The 20,295-nt window shown below is 40.7% G+C and overlaps 2 protein-coding genes across 2 annotated transcripts; one reads left to right on the top strand and one right to left on the bottom strand.

Annotated features, from left to right (window-relative positions):
- Positions 1–2,687: 2,687 nt before the first annotated feature.
- Positions 2,688–4,086, bottom strand: LOC115745402. Its single transcript, XM_030680928.2, has one exon. The coding sequence runs from the start codon at positions 3,816–3,818 to the stop codon at positions 2,931–2,933; it is 888 nt and encodes a 295-aa protein (XP_030536788.1). The 5' UTR covers positions 3,819–4,086; the 3' UTR covers positions 2,688–2,930.
- Positions 4,087–14,573: 10,487 nt separating this feature from the next.
- On the top strand, positions 14,574–17,733 carry LOC115745431. The gene is made up of 2 exons (XM_030680965.2): positions 14,574–15,094; positions 16,957–17,733. The coding sequence occupies exons 1-2, from the start codon at positions 14,790–14,792 to the stop codon at positions 17,414–17,416; spliced, it is 765 nt and encodes a 254-aa protein (XP_030536825.1). The 5' UTR covers positions 14,574–14,789; the 3' UTR covers positions 17,417–17,733.
- The last annotated feature ends 2,562 nt before the right edge of the window (positions 17,734–20,295 follow it).

The raw sequence follows: 20,295 nt of genomic DNA, 5'->3' as shown, positions 1-20,295 counted from the left end.
AACCAAAACTCCCAAATTAATTTACCATATGCTACAAAATATGACAAGATACCGCCGGTTCACACGTAGCAGATCAGTTGCAGGTCACTTCCGAATCTCGGTGGGGGGGCCATCGAATAATTTTGTTACGAAGCAAATTACGATTCAACTTAGTTACAGAAGCATCAAAGCTTAATGAACAAGTAGACTCGGGTCTTAAATATACATTGTGATGCATAATGAACAAGACGACTCAGATAATACGGAATAGAAGATTAATCGCTCCGTGTATAAACGCGCTAATGGATGAGTAATGGATAATAGTTGACATATTAAGAACATTCCCCTTTAGTTTGTTACTTTTTTGTTCGATAGAATCTGGGTTTAGTGATGCGCATCATTTGTTTATAGAATGCAAAGGGGAAAACGAGAGATTCTGGCTTCTCTTTCAGTGTTTATTCACCAAATAAGACTTCCAAAATGATATTACGTATTACGGGATAGGACTCCCATCCAATGTCGAGAGCTAAGCCCGTCAATTGCAACATTTTTTTTAGCTCTTAAGCGCCGTTCCTTTCGCGAAAAATGACGTATTTCAGAAAAATATTTTCCTGAAAGTCATTTTTTTATGAAAATGACAATATTTTTTGGTATTTCGCTGAAAGTTGAAAATAAACTGAAAAATATTTTACGCCATTCGGTGAGGAAAATAAATTTCCTACATGCTCTCCTCTTAAAAAAAAATTCAAATTTTTAATTATTTTCATTTTCTCTTTTCTCTTTTCTTTTTCTTTTTTCTTCGGCCAATCGCCGGCCATGGCGACGGCCGACGAGCCGAGCCTTACAAAATCTAGCAAGGTCTCGGGCGAGCGAGCTCAAGCCTCACCTCACCTAGATCTAACAAGGCGAGCCTCGAGTTCGCCGGCCTAGGGCAAGTTAGAGGCTCGCCTCACCGACCCGGAGCGTGGCCAAGGCCGCCTATGACCGGCGACCTACAAAGGAAGAAAAAAAGAAAAGAAAAAATAAAATATAGAAGAAAAAAATTATTAAAAAAGAAAGAAAATAAAAATAAAAATGAAAATAATTAAAAAGTAAAGGAGAATAGGGACGAAAAATGAGAAAAAATATTTTCCTCTTTTTGAATGTGTTTTTTCATAAAAGAAAAATATTTTTCTTGACTCGTTGAATTTTTTTGAAACGAACGCCATAAAATTCAAAAAATATTTTTCTGAAAATTATGAAACTATACAGAAACTCATATTCCAAAACCATGATATAATACATATATCAAACCAAGTATGGATTGTTTAATTTGAACAAAATTTCATACGGCTTAGAAACATTCATTAAATCACCATCATAATTCAAACATCAACTAGCCGAGTTTATTGATTAATCTTTATCAAATCGCACGTCAATAGCCTATTCCATCGACATATACATGACATTTGCTTGACCTCTCACGGGTCTAAGCACGATCAGCAAAAAGGAATTCAAAATATTCGTAAGCCGCCAAAGCTACACCACACGCCGGCGGCACGCCAGCCAATAGCATGGCACGACACGGCCGCTCGGTTCACGGGGCTCCGGATCGTCCCGCTACTCGAGAAACCTCTCGTTTAATTCATGTGATGTCTTCACAACTCATGTGATGTCAAACGGTGCCGTGTGATCTTGGTTCTTTGTCACTCGCCAAAAAGTATATGACCCTTGCCTTTACTGCTAATAAAGACAAAAGAAGAAAATAAAAAGAGAAATAAAAAGACTTGCAAATGTTCGAACCGACGAGCCAGTAGCCAGTAGCCAGTAGCCACCCCCAACGAACAGGCGACTCAGCTTTGACCGCTCCTGTCCTTTTGATTTGACGTCCGTTCATTCTGCACGCGACCAACTCCCACGTGTGCTCTCTTGCTCGTGGGTCCCACGGCTCATGCTTAACCTCATGTTAAAGAGGCACACGCGCCAGCCCCACTCCCGGCTGTGAACCGCGGGGCAGCTCTCTTTGACCATTACTTTGTCCGTTTGTGACCAAAACTTGATTTTGATTGCATCCTCCCTGGACTCCCATCATCATCACTCTATCCCAAATCCCAAATTCATCACCACCGTCGATCAGCGCGACTGGTGCATGATGTGGTGAATCCCACCGCACGTCATTATGAAGCTGGTCATGCAATTGCACGTACTGTGCATCGGTCGTCGTCTTCTCCTTCTTCTCAACTCCTTTTGGCTTCCAATTAGGGCATATTAGGCTCTTAAATTACATGTTTCATTACAGATCTACAGATTCGGAGAAGAGTATTATATTTCTTATCAGAGTATTATATTTCTGATCTGCGCCACGTTTGATCCGGCACGGATTCATGTTGACCGCCAATCGGGTCTTGACCGAAAAGATCGGCTTGTCTTTTCGTGACACCATTAGAGATTGTGTAAGTATGTGAGTAGGCGGAAATTTATGCTTGTATTGCACGAGCTTATGATGTTTTACATGAGTATAAAAGTTTAAACCTGCAATCGAGTTTGTGGTATTGATGCATTTTAACCAGATCCAAACATTTGTTAATGTTAAATTATACGTCATCTACACCGATACCAAGGTTCTTGATAATTAAAAATGGTCTTAGTCTACCAAATGACGTTGAACTCGAGACCAGATCTAGCTGAGCCTCCTTGAATTGAACCGTCTTTAGGTTAAATTCACGAAGACCCAGAAAATGAATCATTACCATCCATCTGAAAACTGAATTTCAATTTAGGTTTAAGATGCTGAGAGAGAGATCCGACCCGACACGTATGGATTGGATTGCAAATTTTTATTTGTATTCATGTAAATGTCTATGAACAAGGCTCTCTACAGAGTGCTTCTGTATTTTTCTTCTTCTAGTCTCTAATCAAAACCCAAAATCTAAGAAGATGGCCAAGAATAAAATGGGGCTAGGAAGCTAGCATCATTTTCTCGATCTGATTTTGATCTTAGCTCTGTAAGAAGGTTTCGTGGAGGCCGCCGTCGCCGAAGCATGGACGTGACTCTCGGACGATTTCTGGATCTTGTGGTGATTCTGCACGGAAGCTTTGGATGGAGGCGACGGCGGCTTCTTCCTCCTCTTCATGCCGAAGGAAGAGGAAGACCTGCTCTTCTTGTCGCTCTCCCTTATCGTCTCGAGCTTCGGCTCCCACCGCCTCCACGACCCCACCAGCTGCGAGTAATCCCGCTCCAGCTGGGGCGTCGTGCACACCCTGCCGACGGGCTTCTGCTCGCCGTCGCCGCGGCTCTCGCTATTTGATTCCTTTTCGACTCGCCCTCCCTCCTCCATAAGCTGCGATATGAACTCGTCGGACATGCGTATCCGGAGGCACCCGGAGGGCGTCCTCTGGATGTCGAAGGGCTGACACCCGGCGGCTTTCCTCACGAACGCGTTCCGACAGCTATTGACGTCCCGCGAGAGCGGTCTCGGCTTCTGCGACGCGACGAAGGAGGCGACGGTGACGAAGGTCAGGACGGACTGAAAGAGGTGCTGGGGCAGGAGGAAGTACTTGTGGCCGAGCTGGAGGAGGTCGTGCTCGGACAGGGCGGGGATCTTCTGGCCGATGTAGAAGGAGTCGGAGCGGCAGACGAGGTGCTTGGGGAACTGGGCCATGAGCTCAGAGGCCGGGATCGGGCGGTGGTAGGTCTTGACGAGGCCGTCGGAAAGGATGAGCTTGACGGTGCCGGCGTCGGAGGGCGGCGCGGGGGAGGGCTCAGGCTCGGGCTGGAGCTGGACGCAGGAGACGTGGCTGCCCATGAGTTGGAAGCACCAAGGGATCATCTGGAGGTTCAGGAATTTATAGATGCCCATCTTTTCTGTCTCAGCTCAAAAGGGAGAACCAGAAAAGGGAAGAAGATGGGGTCCAAAACAGACAGCTGAGGTGAACAGGGGAGATGATGGTGGGTTGGCTTTGATCTTTGACTGACTGCAGCTATAAAGAATTGTGTATCAAAAGGTTTCAACTTTGCATACACAGAGAGGTGAGAGCTGGGTAGGAGATCAAAATGAGCTGGTGATGGGGGGGATGACGACTTTATAAGAACAACAAAGGCTGAATCTGAGAGACAGAGAGTGAGTGTGCGACTGTTGAACGAAGATGGTGATGGTGACTCTCTTCAAAGAGAGAGAGAGAGAGAGAGGCGTGAGAGCCGCGTAAAGCTTTTTCTTTCGCACACTACTGTGCATTATTAGTAGTTTATTACTATTGGAATTGATTTTTTGTTGGGGGGTTTGAAAGTCTGACAACTTGGTTTGACCGACTGGGATTCATTTGATCTTTTTCCCTCCTCCCCACGCCAATTGAGGCCAACACCATATTTTTCTTTGCGACTCTTATCTGGCAATCCATGTGTTGTTTTCAAATTCCGCCTTGCGATGATAATAAATCTCATCATACGAACTCGGAGATTCTCTCTCTCTATCTCTCTCTCTCTCTTCTGTGAGTGAGGAAGTGAGGGATTCTTGAAGCTGGGTCGTCTGCAACTTTTCTGCAGTTGGGGGGAGGGTGGGCCAATCATCCAACATGTCCCGTTCCACCAGTCCAATTTTGAGAAGCATCGGTGGGGGCTCGTCCCGCATCTGCCCGTGTGGTCACTGTGGAACCGAAGAACGAGGGAAGCGTAGGCTGACTTGTCTCACCGTTCGTACGTACTTGTCTCGAATGATGGGTGAATAAAAAAACGTAAAGCTCGGTTCGAGAAACACTTTATTTCCTTAAGGGAAAATTCCGAAAAAGTACCCCCAGTGCTCTCTATTTTTAAATTAGAGTTTGAGATAGATATGATTTTAAGAAAAAATTTCAAATAAGAGTTCGAAATCCTCTCGTTTTCTCAAATGAAGGCTCGAAGTGAATCTTACTTCAAATAAATGCTCGAAGTGACATTGTATGTTTTAAATAAGGGTCTAAAGTGAATCTAACCTAAATGATATTTTCATCATTTTCCATTTTAATTCTTTGTTCAATTTTTCTCTATTTTTTTTCTTTTTTAAAAGTTAACAAAATAAAAATAATAATAAGAAAAAGCCACACAAGCAGGAGGGGTTGTCGGCCCACCGCCGGTGGGGGGTCGGCGAGCGAGGCAAAGGCTAGCGGCGTTGCCGACACCTCGGTCAAGACCCGTGACTCCATCGACCGGAGGGGAGGGCCTTTGGCCCTCGGGAAAATCGGGAGAGGGTCGGGCCCTCTCCCGGATCCGGGCGAGGACCGGCGACCCCCGCCCAAATTCGGGAGATCAGTCCTCCCGCCTGTGTTTTTTCCTTTTTTTATTTTTTTTATTTTAATTTAATTTTAATTTAATTTAACAAAAAATTAGATTAATTTACACTTTTACAAAAATGCCCTTTATCGGCTGGAAAATTTGGCCGACCAGCCGGCAAGGTGAGGCCCTTATTTAAAACAACCATGGCCACTTCAGGCCTTTCTTTGAGATAGTAATTGCACTTTAGACCCTTATTTAAAATAAATTCGACTTCATGCCATTATTTGAGAAAATGATGGCACTGTGAGCCCTTTTTTGAAAATTTCCCTTCCCTTAATGCAAACAACATTCTATCACCTTCAAATTTATTTTTTTCTTCGGGAAGATTTTGCTGAACAAGATGAAGTACAACTTTTTGACCCATCAATTGGGGCACTTTTTCAGCTTAATGTATTCCGTAATGTCGAGTTATAGTGGCTTTGAGCATTTTGGATTTGTCTCGTGAATCGGTGCAATCTCACTACGTCAAAGTTCGGCTATTGCTATTGTTCCGTTGATAATTCGATTCGACTCACATCCGCTACCATCCCGTGTATAAATATAAAGGCGAGACTTCACGATAAGATGGAATATGATTTCCTTGCTTAGCCCTTTTTATTTACTTTGAGAAAGTGATTGTTGATACATTTTTTACCTATGTAGTAATAGTTGATTTTTGTGAAATGAAAGAGCATGGTACACTACTTTCTTGGTCAGTAGGTGCGCTATTTTATTTAGTATGTTTTATTCTATTTTATTTCGATATACAATATTGGTCAATTTCTTCTCTAAATTTTTTTTTAATATCTTAATTTTTTTTAAGATTTTATCCATAGCTATTTAATCGGTATTTTAATATGAAAAAACGAATTTTTTTTTCGGTTACTTTCAAAAACAGAACAAACTATTTAAGTAAACCCAACCAAGCCACCTCTAACTACATCGAGTGCATAATGGTGTAAAACTCAAGCTTAAAGGCGCTAACTAAATGCACAATCATGTGCTCTCAGTATTAAACAATTAAAGAACTACGTGTGTCGCCGGGTAAAAAAATATCCGGAACATATTTTTCTTATATCGTTTGAAATAAACAAAAAATGCACATTTACCGATACTCACACGAATTTTCCAATGTGCTTCTCAACTTATCAATTATACAATTAGATCCTTGAACTTATAGAATTTTAACAAATTAATGCCGCCATAGACAATTTATGCGAACCAAATTGCAAGTACCACTCCTAACAATACATTGGAGCAAATTTTCAATAGCTTTTCATTCCATAAAACACCGATCATCTCAACATCAAACTTCTCATTGGCACTGACCGATATGTCAATCTTTAGCTTGTTGGAAATTCGATCGTAGGTAGACTTGAATCGATCAAAAGGATTCTACAAGTTGAAGAATTTCATTGCAAAACTAGAAATTCGAGACCCATGTCGAAAAATAACGGAAAGTTCAAGGATCATCCATTCACCCTTTCCTGCGAAGATCGTCACGGTAAGGATTTCTTAACAAGGTTACTAGAGATGTACTAAAGGAGTACCCTTTAACAGAAGAGCTAGAACAATAATCAATGAAAAATCTGATTGTGGGGGGTTCGCATATTCACATAAAAAAAAAATCAAGACAAAGGAATATTTCCTTCTTTGGTCGACGAAATGGGTGACAAACTGCCTACAATTCCCAAAGATTGAAATTTTTAGGCCATTCTTAATGAGTTCGAGCTCAATGTCGGACCACATATATAAATTTAATTATTTCTTCACGGGTCCCAGGGTTTCTCTTCCTTCGAAAACTTTATCCGCAGATTTCCTATTCTCTTCGATCGAATTCTGGATTATTGCTTCAGCTGACCGAACTAGAAGGATATTATTAAACTAGACATTGCAAGGACAATGTTACCAATTCTACTACCACTTAAGATCGATCACAAAAGATGAATTTTAAATTTAAGTTCTAAATGTTTCTCAATACAGAAAAAGTTAAAATTTCAAAAAGCACATTCAGGGGCCTGTCTGTTTATACTTTAAAAAAATGGAAAAAGCTTTTTTTTTCCTTTTCCTTTCCTATCAAAATATAAATTATTATTCAGATTTATAAATAAAAAAAGGTATGAAAAAATGATATTGAATATTTGTGCCAACATTTGAACGTCGTGAAAGTCTCGACAGTTTCGAATTTAAAATAAAAGGTCCAAGTGCGTGTTTTTTTAAGATTTAGATCAAACAAGAAGTAAATATCGATCTAGACAGGTCGGGCAAATTGAGACAAACTCCCTTTGAAGACGAATTATAGTTCATACACGTATAATGGTAAATGCGATGGGTGCCGATAATTTCTATTTTTGCTAAGTGAAATTAAATGTGATGGGGGTTTTAAAAATGGATTTACACAACTCCAATTATTTTTGGCTCCCCTTTCCAACTGCCCCCACTGACATCGAGACTGCCGAAACGATGCCCGCCTTGTAAGCTACTCCTCAAGAGTTAAAATGATAGCGTGCGACTCGGATTTCTGTCTGCGACTTGTTGACCCATGAAAGACCCCGTCGAGAAAAATTTATTATAATTTCGAGGAATATTTCTTTTTTTTATTTTAATCTCTTGGGAATTAATTAAATAAATTGGTGAGGAAGTCTATGTTAGCTTGTGCTTCGTAGAGTCGCTGACAGTTCCGAGAAAAACACCGGCGCTTGCTAGTTTGACCCGACTTATAATAAGCTCTTCTGGCAGAAATTAGGGCACATTAATTTATTACAAACTGAAGGGCAATATGGTAAATACGGTTCAACTTTGTGACCTGGTGCCAGTGATGGCATTGCCGCGGGGGGGGGGAGTCCCTTTCAAAGATAAAAATGAAGGATTAGTGAATGATTTGAGGGATTAGTGAATGATTGAGAGGAGAGCAAATTTTAAGGAATGTAATGAATTCAAAGATGTGTGTTGAATATCTCGATGGATTAGATGGATTTATCGTCATGAATGACAAAGGGGGTTGCTTACGTAGAGACGTAAGAGTTTTATTTATTTATTTATTTATGGGCTTTATTGATTAACATTATAATTATTAATTGATCTAATAAAATAAAGAGATGAGATTTCTTGAAGATAAGGTTTCTTAATTAGTCCAACATGGGACTAGATAGTGTAGGTCGAGTCAAACCTTATCCGAAATGAGAGGGTAGATTACAAACTCTATAAAGAGAGCTCAAGTCTTTCCTCTAAATCCTAATGCACAAATAACCTCACATAAAGAGTCGTTTCAAGAAGCGATGTGTGAGGGGCAGTCTCCTTGAAGCCAGCAAAGCTCAATCATCGTTATTCTGCATCAAGAACTGTGGATTCTAAACAAGTCGTGTAAATTCCTCTATTTTAAGATTGTGATTCGTGTATCTAATTATGGTGATCTTACGGCGCTACTTAAGGTTACAATTGCAGCTTACATGGCAAACACAAAAACCCAACTTCGAGAGAAAAGGAGGCGAGTAAGGGGGTGTATGAAAATGTTTCCGAAATATAATTTCTTTTCCAAACCTATTTCTAGAACAGAAATTCTTTTGGTAACGCAATTCTATTTTTCTATTTCCGAAACAAAAAGTTGTTTCAGAAATAGATTTGAAAAAAAAATGAGAAATAATAATTTTCTACTTCTCCGAGAAACAGAAATAGAAATCTCACTTTTTCTCAAATACCTACTGTCACCTACCACCACCCGCCGGCCGCCGCCGCTGTCCGCCGTCGCCGGCGGTCACCGCCGCTAGCCGCCACCGGCCGTCACATTTTCTAGAAGTAAAAATTTTCAACTTTTGTCAAATAAATTTCAATTCTATGATCAGAAATTTTATGTCGTTATCAAACGCATTTTTTTGCTTAAAAACTTATCCAGAAACAAAAATAGAAAAAATTATTTCTTGCCATAAATCTATTTCTGAAATAGAATGATTATTATTCACCCCCTAAGAATTTGCAATAATTAACTCCGGAGTAGTGGCATAAATAGTCCAAACTTGATAGCCTGCCTCGAAAAATAGGGTACATGTGCGTCTATTCTCTAACACATCCTCTAACCTCTTAGCTCTGTCTTAACGCGAAAGCAACCCGTGAAATACCAACGAAACGGAAAATGATCTTGGGAAGGGTATAAAGAGATTCTTCGATTACTTATGCCAGATAAATGATCCTTTTTATTCGATAGATGAAGCTAAAAAAAAACTATTCAACATGAACAACATATGTGTTTGTCGTCTCCTGTTCCGCTTATTTGTCTTTCACACATACTCCCAAGTCCTTGCTTCTCGGCAGCCTCTACGATGTGATCGAACGCACGCAATCTCGGGTTCAGAATAGAAACTTCGATCCGCAAACCAAACAAAGAAGGAAATCGTGGCCAATATGCCAATCAAATCCATTCAATGATCACCTAATCTTTTGGGGATAGATGTTGGCATCAAAGGAAAGAGGTGGGGTTCCCCTTCTAGAGTCTCGATGAATACAAAGAAAAATTTAATCAATTGTTCGGCGGCTGGCCGGTGGTCTCGGAGCTGGGTGGGAACAGCAAGAACCATGTCAAAATAGGCGTCTGATGACGAGAGGCTTAAAACTTCCATGTGGCCAAATTGATCCATCCCAAGCTGATTACGACGGGCGATGAGGTGACGACCACGACGATACGAACGAAATCGACAGCTTTTGCTTTGTCGCTGTGGCTTCATCGTCCTCGGACTGTCCCAACGACTCAGATGTCGCTGCGGACCCACGTGGGAATATTTGCTTAAGCCGATAGCCTAATCTTTGACTCCGGGACGCACGTGCGAGGATCTTTGGCAGAGGCAAGGGTAGGAAAGAAATTGGGACGACAGGAAGGACAAATTCTGGTCTTGACCAATGCACACGAATTTTGAATTTTTTTTTTTCTCTTGGGATTGAAGCTGTTCGTCTTTTGAATGTGTTCACTGGTCGAAGCAGCGAGTCTTTAATGGGCGATGCCAACTCGATGATTTCGATGGTACGTAGTTGTTGCTTGCTCCGAATCCTAAGTCATTCGTTGAGATTTTGTCCACCTTGGAATAGTAGTTCGGATTAAGACAGAAGTTCACATGCTTTTTTTTTTTTTTTCTCTCTTAGGATTGAAGCTGTTCATCTTTTGAATGTGTTCACTGGTCGAAGCAGCGAGTCTCTAATGGGCGATGCCAACTTGATGATTTCGATGGTTATGTAGTTGTTGCTTGCTCCGAATCCTAAGTCATTCGTCGAGATTTTGTCCACCTTGGAATAGTTGTTCGGATTAAGACAGAAGTTCACATGCTGTTTTTGAAATTTTGCAATTAAATCCGAAGATTGAATAATTATATAAACGATCTATAAATTTTAGCCTAATATGACTCAATATGTGATCTGATTCCTAAAATTTTAATTTATTCTATTTGATCCATGAACTTTTAATTTATTCAATGTGGTCCTTGAGCTTTTGGTACATGTTCAATTTAGCCCATGGACTATATGAAAATATTTAGTATTATTCCTGATTTTGAATTAATGAAAGGACAACAATGAATATTTTCATATATTCCATATATCGTAGGAACTATAGAATACATACCAAATGTTTACGAATCACATTGAACAAATTAAAAGTTCAAAAATCACATTACACATTGAGACAATATTCAGGGACTACATTGAACAAATTAAAATTTCAAAAATCGCATTGTACATTGAGCCAAAGTAGGGGTGAGCAAATCGGATTGCCCGAACAGGACCGGGACCGGTGGTCCGATTCCCAATTCTAGAGGGAGCAGTCCGGTTCTCGATTCTAGGGTCCATCATGACCGAACCGCCCAGACCGGACCGATCGATTTTTTTTTTTTTAATCAAGAAAACTCCATGCGCATGAAGTTTTCTAAATCTTGCCTTTTTAGTCCCCAAACGAAATGCTGTTTTTTTGTCCACCTTGGAATAGTTGTTCGGATTAAGACAGAAGTTCACATGCTGTTTTTTTTTTCTCTTAGGATTGAAGCTGTTCATCTTTTGAATGTGCTCACTGGTCGAAGCAGCGAGTCTCTAATGGGCAACGCCAACTTGATGATTTCGATGGTACGTAGTTGTTGCTTGCTCCTAATCCTAAGTCATTCGTCGAGATTTTGTCCACCTTGGAATAGTTCCTCGGATTAAGACAGAAGTTCACATGCTGTTTTCTAAATTTTGCGACTCAACTAAATCCAAAGTTTGAATAATGATATAAATGGCCCCTAAATTTTATCCAACGTATAATTTAGTTCTCGAATTTTTAATTTGTTCAATTTGATCCCTGAATTTTTAATTTGTTCAATGTGATCCATAAACTCTTGATACGTATTCAATTTAGTCCATAGACTATATGAAAATATTTAATGTTATCCCTGATTTTGAATTAATGAAAGGACAACATTGAATATTTTCATATATTCCATATATTGCAGGGACTATAGAACACGTACCAAATGTTCACGGACCGCATGAAACAAATGAAAAGTTCATGGACCACATTATACATTGGATCAATGTTCAAGGATCACATTGAATAAATTAAAATTTCAGAAATTACATTGTATATCGAGCCAAAGTTAATGGACCATCTGTGTCATTTTCCCTCCAAAAATTGCACTTAATCCGTCCATCCGATGCTCATGCTGACGAGCCTAAGCAATGTAGCTCGAACGACAGGAAGGTGAAGCAAATTGGCCCATCCTTCAAACAGCCAAGACGATCGGATTTTGAGGTTTCTTCGGAGAGTCGTTGGGATTGAAATCAAAGTCAGAAGAACTAGAAACCGAAGTTTATTGAAAGATCGATTTGGGCAGAGGAAATTAAAGGGGCTATTTTCACCGAACTGGGAACTTAACCTATGAATTCCAAGCTATTGTTTGCTAGCCGAAGGCAGAGACGTCTTGTTCTAACAAACTAGGACTACGTGGTACTGGATATCATCCCGAGGCCGTCACGCGCGCTAGGATCGCGGCGAATGAATTTTCCAGCGAGATCGGCTTCGAATTAGAGGGCCAGGGTTTTCTAAACCCGCCATTCGATCTCGAGTCTCCTCCGAGACCGCCGGGCCGTTGGTCGGAGGCCTCGAGAGATGCAGCTGGTCAAAGAGGCCTTGCCAATTCGGAATATGGTCCAACGGTGGACTTTGATGGCTTTTACTCAAATAGGTCGGGAGCCATCAAACTCTATCGGCTAGGGAGTCTCGACTTGAAACGAGACCTTGAGCTCTTCTTGTCCATCAAACCCGTCACAATTCTTCGGTAATCACTCGACATGCGTTGATTGTGAAATTACTACTATTCAAAGAGGACCAATAAGATGTTTGAAGAGTCTTGAGAATTCAATTAAGTGTTGAATTTAAAGTGCGTTTGATTCACGAAAAACTTAAGATTTGAAAAGTATTTTTCAAAAAATAATTGCTTGTGTGGCCTACAAAAATAAATAAACGAAAAATATTTTTTATCACTCACGAAAATAGTTTAGTATGTATTATTGTCGATGATAAAAAAAATTATGTCGATTGATTTCTCTAAACTATATAAGCAATCATTTTTTGAAAAAAATGTACTCTAAAAACCTTGGATTTTTTGTGAAATGAACGCACGGGCTCTATTTGTTTCGTGAAAAAAAAATGATTTGAGAAATATTCTCCAAAAATGATCCATTCTCTTACATAAATGAAGGAACGGAAAAAAAAAAAAAATTCCCGTCCACAAAAATATTAGATATAAATTGTTGGGGATAATGAAAATATTTTTCATTGACTAATTATTTCAAGCAATATAAGCAATTAAAGGAAATATTTCTTTTTTTGTAAATCATTTATTTTTTGAGAAACAAACCGAACCCTAACGTGTGTTTGATATCGCTAAGACCGATGAAACCGTGCACGGCATTGTCACCGTATTACGAAGTGTTGTAACTTGCGTACGTTGCAAAACTTAAAACTAGGCGAGACAGCCTCTTAAAAGCCGTTACAACTATGAACAATTTGTCAATTATCTCGTCAAATTCGCAAAACTCTTTCTTATACTCGTAATCGCTGCAATGAAAGCCATGTCAAAGAGGCTCTCAATGAGATATTGAAGAGATTCAGTCAAATAAAAAAAGTTTTAACTTAATCGAGTCGGAAAGATAGGTCTACGAGTTGATGTAAAACCAACCAATAAAAATCAGACTAGGATTATGAAAATCTTAAAATTCAGTGTAATTTTCAATTTTAACACTCACTTTTCAATTTTTATCTAGCCAAGCTCTGTCTCTCATAAGTTCTAATTTTCCCGTATACTTCACAACTCTGGACACTATCATCTAGTAATTGTCTAAGGACCATGTAATTTCCCTCGACCGTGAAAAACCTCGGTAAATTAGAGAAACCTATCATAAATAATTGTCCTTGGATGTCGTAATTCCCCTTGTTCAATTGTAAAGTCGAGAATTCTTCCTTCTAACTCGCTTCTTGGTCTTCGATGCCCTCGGTTAGTACAAATGCTCTCGATCAATGTATTGGACTGTGTCCATTTATCTATCTCTTGACTCAAAATGAGAGCTGATTTAAAGAAGGATCTTAGAGTGTTTAGGGTCGGGCTACGAAGGTCCGTCTCTTAACACCTTCTTTTTTCTTGTCATCGAAATCATTTCATAAAAACTTGCCATGGTAAGAAAGAAGAAGGGAACAAGCACATTTGGATAGCTTGGCGTCCTTTTTAGGTACCTTGTGTACACTTTCTAGAAAAGCAATCGAGATGAAAGCCGCAAGAGAAGAGGCGACCGAGTGAGGATAAACTTACCTACCTTGGAGTAGGACGATGGAGAGCTATATGTTGCGTTCGGGAAAGATCAATCGCTCTCGAAAAAGAATCTATCGATCTTCTCCCAATTGGTTGAGCAGGACAATGGAGAGTTATATATTGCGTTCGGGAAAGATCAATCACTCTCGAAAAGGAATCTATTGATCTTCTTCCAATTGGTTAGAACGCATAATGGGAGCTCTGCCTCTTTACAGATCAAGAGAGTCGAACCCCTTATCTGATACTAGCATCTTCATCCCCATTTTTTCTTTACCTGAGCCCCATGCCTATATATATATAAGAAGCATCTCACTCCTGGTGCATGAACAGTGGAACCGCGGTAAGCTATTAACGGTGGAGGGAGGGGTTGCTGTTTTTTTTTTTTCAATAATCTAAAGGTCCGGATTTTTTCTGCCGTAATCCTACGGCTCAAAACGGGTCCTATATAAACGGGTAATGGAGCTTAGATTTTTTCCCATTCACAAAAGAAAAACAAATAGAACATCCAGAGGACCTTGCGTTCGGATCGGGGAACGTTCCCCCTTCTTCGTGATTCGCGACGTAACCTCGTTGGACTGAGGACTGACGTCGGATACATTTGCGTGCGACCCACGAATTCGTCATAAGTCCCCCTTTTCTTTTGCTCGAACGGAGGCCGCCGTCCTCAGCCGCCGTCTTCAGGTTGCGGGAGTTCGGGTGATTGGGGAGGAGGCTTGGGAGGGACAATGGGAGGCAAATGGTGGAAGATCGCCGTGTTCGTTGGGGTAATAGGGGTGATGAGGGAAGCGAACAAGCGATATGGGTGGGACAAGGAGGGTGCGCTCAGGGTGCTTGAAGAATGGTCTGACCGGCTTGGCATATGGGCGATCCCTGCGTACGTTGGGGTTCACACCCTCAGTCTCGCCCTCTGCCTCCCTTGCGCCGTCTTCTTGGAGGCCGGAGCTTCTCTCCTCTTTGGCTTCTCCACTGCCGTCCTCTGTGTTTTCGCCGCCAAGTTGCTTGGGGCTTCGCTCTCATTTGGGATCGGCAGGTACGGTTCTCTTATTCGATTTCTGTCCTATAATGAAGTTCGTGCTGGTTATTGTGTGGATGGGTAACATTCGGTACTTGGGTTTTGTATGAATCTGCATCTTGCTAGTTTCCCCAAGCTCCACTGTGCTTGTGCTTTCTTTTTCGGTGGGTTAATGCGATGAATGGTTCTCTTTTTGCTAAGCCATAAATATGAGGAAGGTAACTTTGTGATTGTGATCGTGTTTTCAGAGATGAGATGATTTTATCGCGTAAATCAACCTTTTTCGAGGGATCATGTGCGCAACAGGGAGTTCCCGGCTGATTAATTCGCATCACATTTCCCCTTATTGTACTGTTTTGGGTGGTTTTTAGGTTCCCGTGTGTTATTTAGTCTTCTCCCAATTCATAGGCCCATAGAATCTCAATTTCCATATGATAATTCGGTCTCGTCATGAGCATCGTTGCAATGGGTAAAAGGGTAGATTCGTTTTTCTTTTCATGGGGACAATGGTTGCTCTATTAGCCACCAATTCTAACTGTATGTATGATGATAGTTTTATGTTTCTATACAACCCTAGATATGATATGATATCATAAACTTAAGAAGAGATTCTCTTTTCTTATCTAAGAAGCCCTAGATATGTTGTGCCTATGAAAACCATTTCAGACGTTCCAAATATTTTGTGTGTGTTCTTATTGGAATTCCTTGTGTTTATATATGGATGCTGAGCGCCTTATTTGCTGTATGTCAACATTAGAGTACTTTTGCCTACTCCTAATTCTTGCCTGACTGTCCGATCATTAAGGTGCCAATATGTGAGAGGTTATGTGAGTATCCAAATGTAGTTTAAATCTTACATTAGTATTCGGCAATATGTGAAGATATCAAATGTTAACAACAAATAGCGGAAGAATTTTGATATATGCAAGCGGATCTGGTGCATCATGTATTTCAGGGTTCCTGGGCTTAGGCATGCGTTTAGGGTTCATTACATCAGATACAGATCTACCCAAAGAATGTCCCATAGTTGGCCTTCTTTCTATTGCTATAATGACTAAGGAGGCATCAACCTCGTATTATGCTTATGCTAAGCATAGGCATCAACTTTGTAGTGTGCTAAGGACAGAATAACGTTCTTTTGCTGATATTATTACCAGTATTCGATACTGGGTTATCATAGTAGTACTTTACTTTCTCTATTATGGTAAGTTGCTTTGGTGAGGTCCTGCAGAAAGTTTTCTTCGAGCTTTAGTGACATTCTCTAATGAACAAGCAATCTGATGCAGTTTCAATGTCATGCTTATCTTATCTTTTAAAGATACTTTGATTTTTCACTTTAGTGCCTCTGGATTGGCAGACTTGTCACTATGCTTCTGCTTAAAATAGTTTGTTCTTCTCCCTCCACTTTTATGTACTCAGCGGAAGCCTTCAGCTTCCAAGTTTCTCTACATCAATTGATATACTCTTGCTTTGTTTCATTTTGCAAAACAATCTCGTCAGAAGAAAGCATATCTGGAAAATGATGCCTGGATTGTGTGCAGCAAACTTGTTCGTCGTTATCATTGAAGCATAATTTTGATGCATGCGTATTACTATAAGAAACTCCTATATCACCCAATGTCCTCGTTAGAGTCGTAACTTCATTGGTCAACAGCTTTTTTGTTCTAATCCTTAACAACTCAACAAATTAACTACGATTCATGCTTTAGTTCGACTATCTTTTCCTTGTACTTGATTACTGCGTTTAGAATCTATCTAAGCTGACCTATGATATGTGCCCCTGAAATTTTTCTTTATGCTATGCCTCTTTCAACATTACTCCAATATGAATCAGGTTTCCTTCATTCACGAGAGACATTATAACGCTTTGGTTTCCTCAGGCTAGTTTTCAGGAATTCAAATTCGGCAATGGAGTGGGCTCAAAGCAACAAATACTTTCATCTGCTTTCTAGGGGAGTTGAACGAGATGGTTGGAAATTTGTTCTTCTTGCTCGGTTCTCACCAATACCATCATACATAATAAACTATGCCCTGGCTGCTACCAATGTTGGGTTCGTGTTGGATTTCCTCCTTCCCACGGTCATTGGTTGTGTGCCGATGATCCTACAGAATACATCCATCGGCAGCCTTGCTGGTGCTGCCGTGGCCACAGCTTCTGGAACTAACAAATCTAGGGTCTGGTCGTTCTTGTTTCCCATGCTTGGGATTTTATCAAGCATTCTTATATCATTGAGGATCAAAAGTTATTCCTCTGCTATGATGGTGGATGAATCTTCTGTTAATAAGGGTAGTGATAATCATGGCAGTACTACTGATTCAGCCCACAGTTCATCCGGCTGAAAAGAGAGTAAGGACGTCAAGAGAAGACGGTGATAAATCTAGAAACCCTCTTTAGTTTACATATCTCACAAGTCTTTTGGTTTAGAAGATGTTTGCCGCTCTGGAGATCTGTTCTTATCATCCAGAGGCGGCTCTTTCATGCATTGTTGACTGACATGTTAAAGTCTTGGAAGTTTGTTGCAAGGATAAGTCATAGCATTTAACAAATCACGCAGGGAAAGCTCTAGGCCTCTGCTCTGACTTTCATGGTAGATTGTAACATTGGTTCTCTAGAGCCTGAGATTTTATTTTAACTGGTTCCTTCCTTTTGGACTTGAGTTCAGGTACGTATCGTTACATTGTGAGATGCTCAATTTGAAGTCTCTCGTAGCGTTTGGCTTCCATGGACTATCACTGTTTCTTCTGTTTCTCTCTCTTTTTTCTTGATTTATTCAAAAAGCTGTGCCTTCTGCGATGATGATCATCCATAGTATTTGGCTAAAAGAAAGAGGACCAGTCCAATCGTTTTGCATGGTACAAAGCATCAAAACTCACTTTTAGGAGTGATCAGGACGGGCATTTGTACTTGCCTTCTATTAATGTTGATTTTGAGTTCCAATTTGTGGCAGTTTGCAAGGTCCAAATTGGTTCGGCCCATTGTGTTTTTGTAAGAAGTGAGCATGAGAGGCCTTTTACATGTTGAGAGATTTGCTTAATGAGCCGCGTCATATCCTCCCATCCAAAGAGGCCTTTGTCAGGCTTCTCTGCAACAGCAAAAGTAGCATATTATCCTAGCTCTGCAGATGCAACGAGATCAACTCAGCATAGCTCGGCCGAGGTTGGTCACGAGATTTTTGTTACCATATGCCATATGGGTGCTCATTAGTTACTATGAACTTTGGGCTATGTTTGTTTCGTGGGAAACATTTTTCGGGAAAGTATTTTCCTCATCTTCCGGTGTTTGATTCGCTTAGGAAAATGAATTAATGGAAAAAGGTTTTCCTAGTTAACAGAAAAACTATGCTTAATTCAAGAAAATAATTTCTCCTTTAAGTAATCGAAAATCATTTTCCAAAATATAACTAAGTATCGGAACTTGGACCCGAAACTCTATGCTTGGTCATAGAAATCCCAATGCTAGTTGTCGAGTCCATCGACGTCGGGCCCGATGCCTCGGTGCCCAGGCCCAGGGCCACATAGGTCGAGCTCGGATCCCCAACACGTGGGCCCGGTCCACAAAGGTCATGCTAGTTCCTTGGTGCTTGGGATCGGGTCCCCGGTGTCCGAGCCAGGGACTATTGAGGCCGAGCCTCGGGACCCCACTGCCTGCGCTTGGGTCCATCGAGGCTGGGGCCGGGACTTTGGTGCCAGTACCCAGTTGCTCGGCTGCCCATGTGCAAATTACTAACACTTGAAAAGTGCATGTCTATTTAGGAAAATCAAATTAGATTTTTCATTACCAAATGACAGAAAATATTTTTTAGGTTATTTTCAGATTTCAGCAAAATATAAAAAAATAGTCTTTTTTAGCGAACCAAACGGAGCTCTGTTGTGCTCGAATTTTGAATCGGAATATTTGAGGAAAGGGGTACATGGAAGTTTTATTCCGTTCCTCTCTTAGTCCTGCACTACCGCATTCTCAATCTTGTAAAATGAGAGGTAGTTCTCGTATATTTTTGTTTCTAGGGATTCTTTGATCCAGACTTCATGGATGCTTCCTTCAAAATCCCTCAGCTCGCGAGCAAACCATTGTGAGGACTGCAAGACGGAGAATATAATTCTCTCCGCCGGGGTTGACTCAGAGATGTTAAGTTTCGCGAATTCCTTCCTCCTCATGCTCGTCCCTGAATTGTCGAGTACTCTTACTCTATACTTAGTCTGACTCCGATCGTCGACCACTTTCTAACCTTTGATCACTAATTCCTCCCTACAGCTTATTTTCTGGGCGATTTTGAAGTTCAACGACAAGGAATGGTTATCAACCACTCGAAGTGGGCGAATCCAATGATGAAAATGGTCATTCCCATCCGTCAAACGTCCATAATGTACTTTGATTGCGAGTTTCCCGCACGAGGCAGCTTCCCGTTCGATCCTGTTCGGAACATCAGGCGGCTATCAAAGATCCCACCAATGACTTCAATTTGACGGATCGATACGATGCTCTGCTTGCCGAGTCATCCAAACTTGACCCTCGAAACCCGCAAGATTTGATAGACGAGAAAAGTTTGTCCTAGCGGCCAAGAGCCACATTTCTTCCACAGTCCTACCTATAATTTCCATCGCCATTGACTTGGTCTCTCGATACGAACAGGCAATTGAAGCTTCACTTAAGAGGAGTGAACCAAGGGAAAACCAAGTTTTGAGTGCGCTTGAGACAACCAGCTACTTCCAAAACACGCAGCGGTTTCTGTGGGCAGAAAGAGCAGACAGTCCATGTACAATCTGTTTGAATCGTCAACGTTGAAGCATTCCTTCCTAACATGTCGTGGAGTCAATCTGTGGGCATAAGAAGAAGGGGAAGCGAAGCGGAAGTGTGCTAGGTGGGCCCTTATGCAACTTGGAAGATTCCAAGTTGCTGGTGAGACATCATTCGTGACCAAAGAGACGATATCGCACAGGCCTCAACTTTCAACAAGCCTAGATCTGTTCATTGACTCAATGCCAATTTCTACTTTTCTCTGTTACTTTCTTTCCTTTCAATATTCTCATATGTGAAAATGGAAGAAATTATTCAAAAAAGTACTGATTCTGTTACATTTTTACCAATTCAGTCCTATGTCTTTTAATTTTATCGGATGTGTCATAACCCTTTTTTCATGTTCTGCCAATTATGTATATCCGGCGAATTATAGTCAGGAATCGATAAAGTAGACGTCAGCCATTTTACGTAACATAATTGA

Source organism: Rhodamnia argentea, chromosome 8 (assembly GCF_020921035.1).
Source record: "Rhodamnia argentea isolate NSW1041297 chromosome 8, ASM2092103v1, whole genome shotgun sequence".
Lineage (NCBI taxonomy): Eukaryota > Viridiplantae > Streptophyta > Magnoliopsida > Myrtales > Myrtaceae > Rhodamnia > Rhodamnia argentea.
The sequence above is the reverse complement of the archived record's forward strand: the minus strand, read 5'-3'. Positions and strand labels throughout refer to the sequence as shown.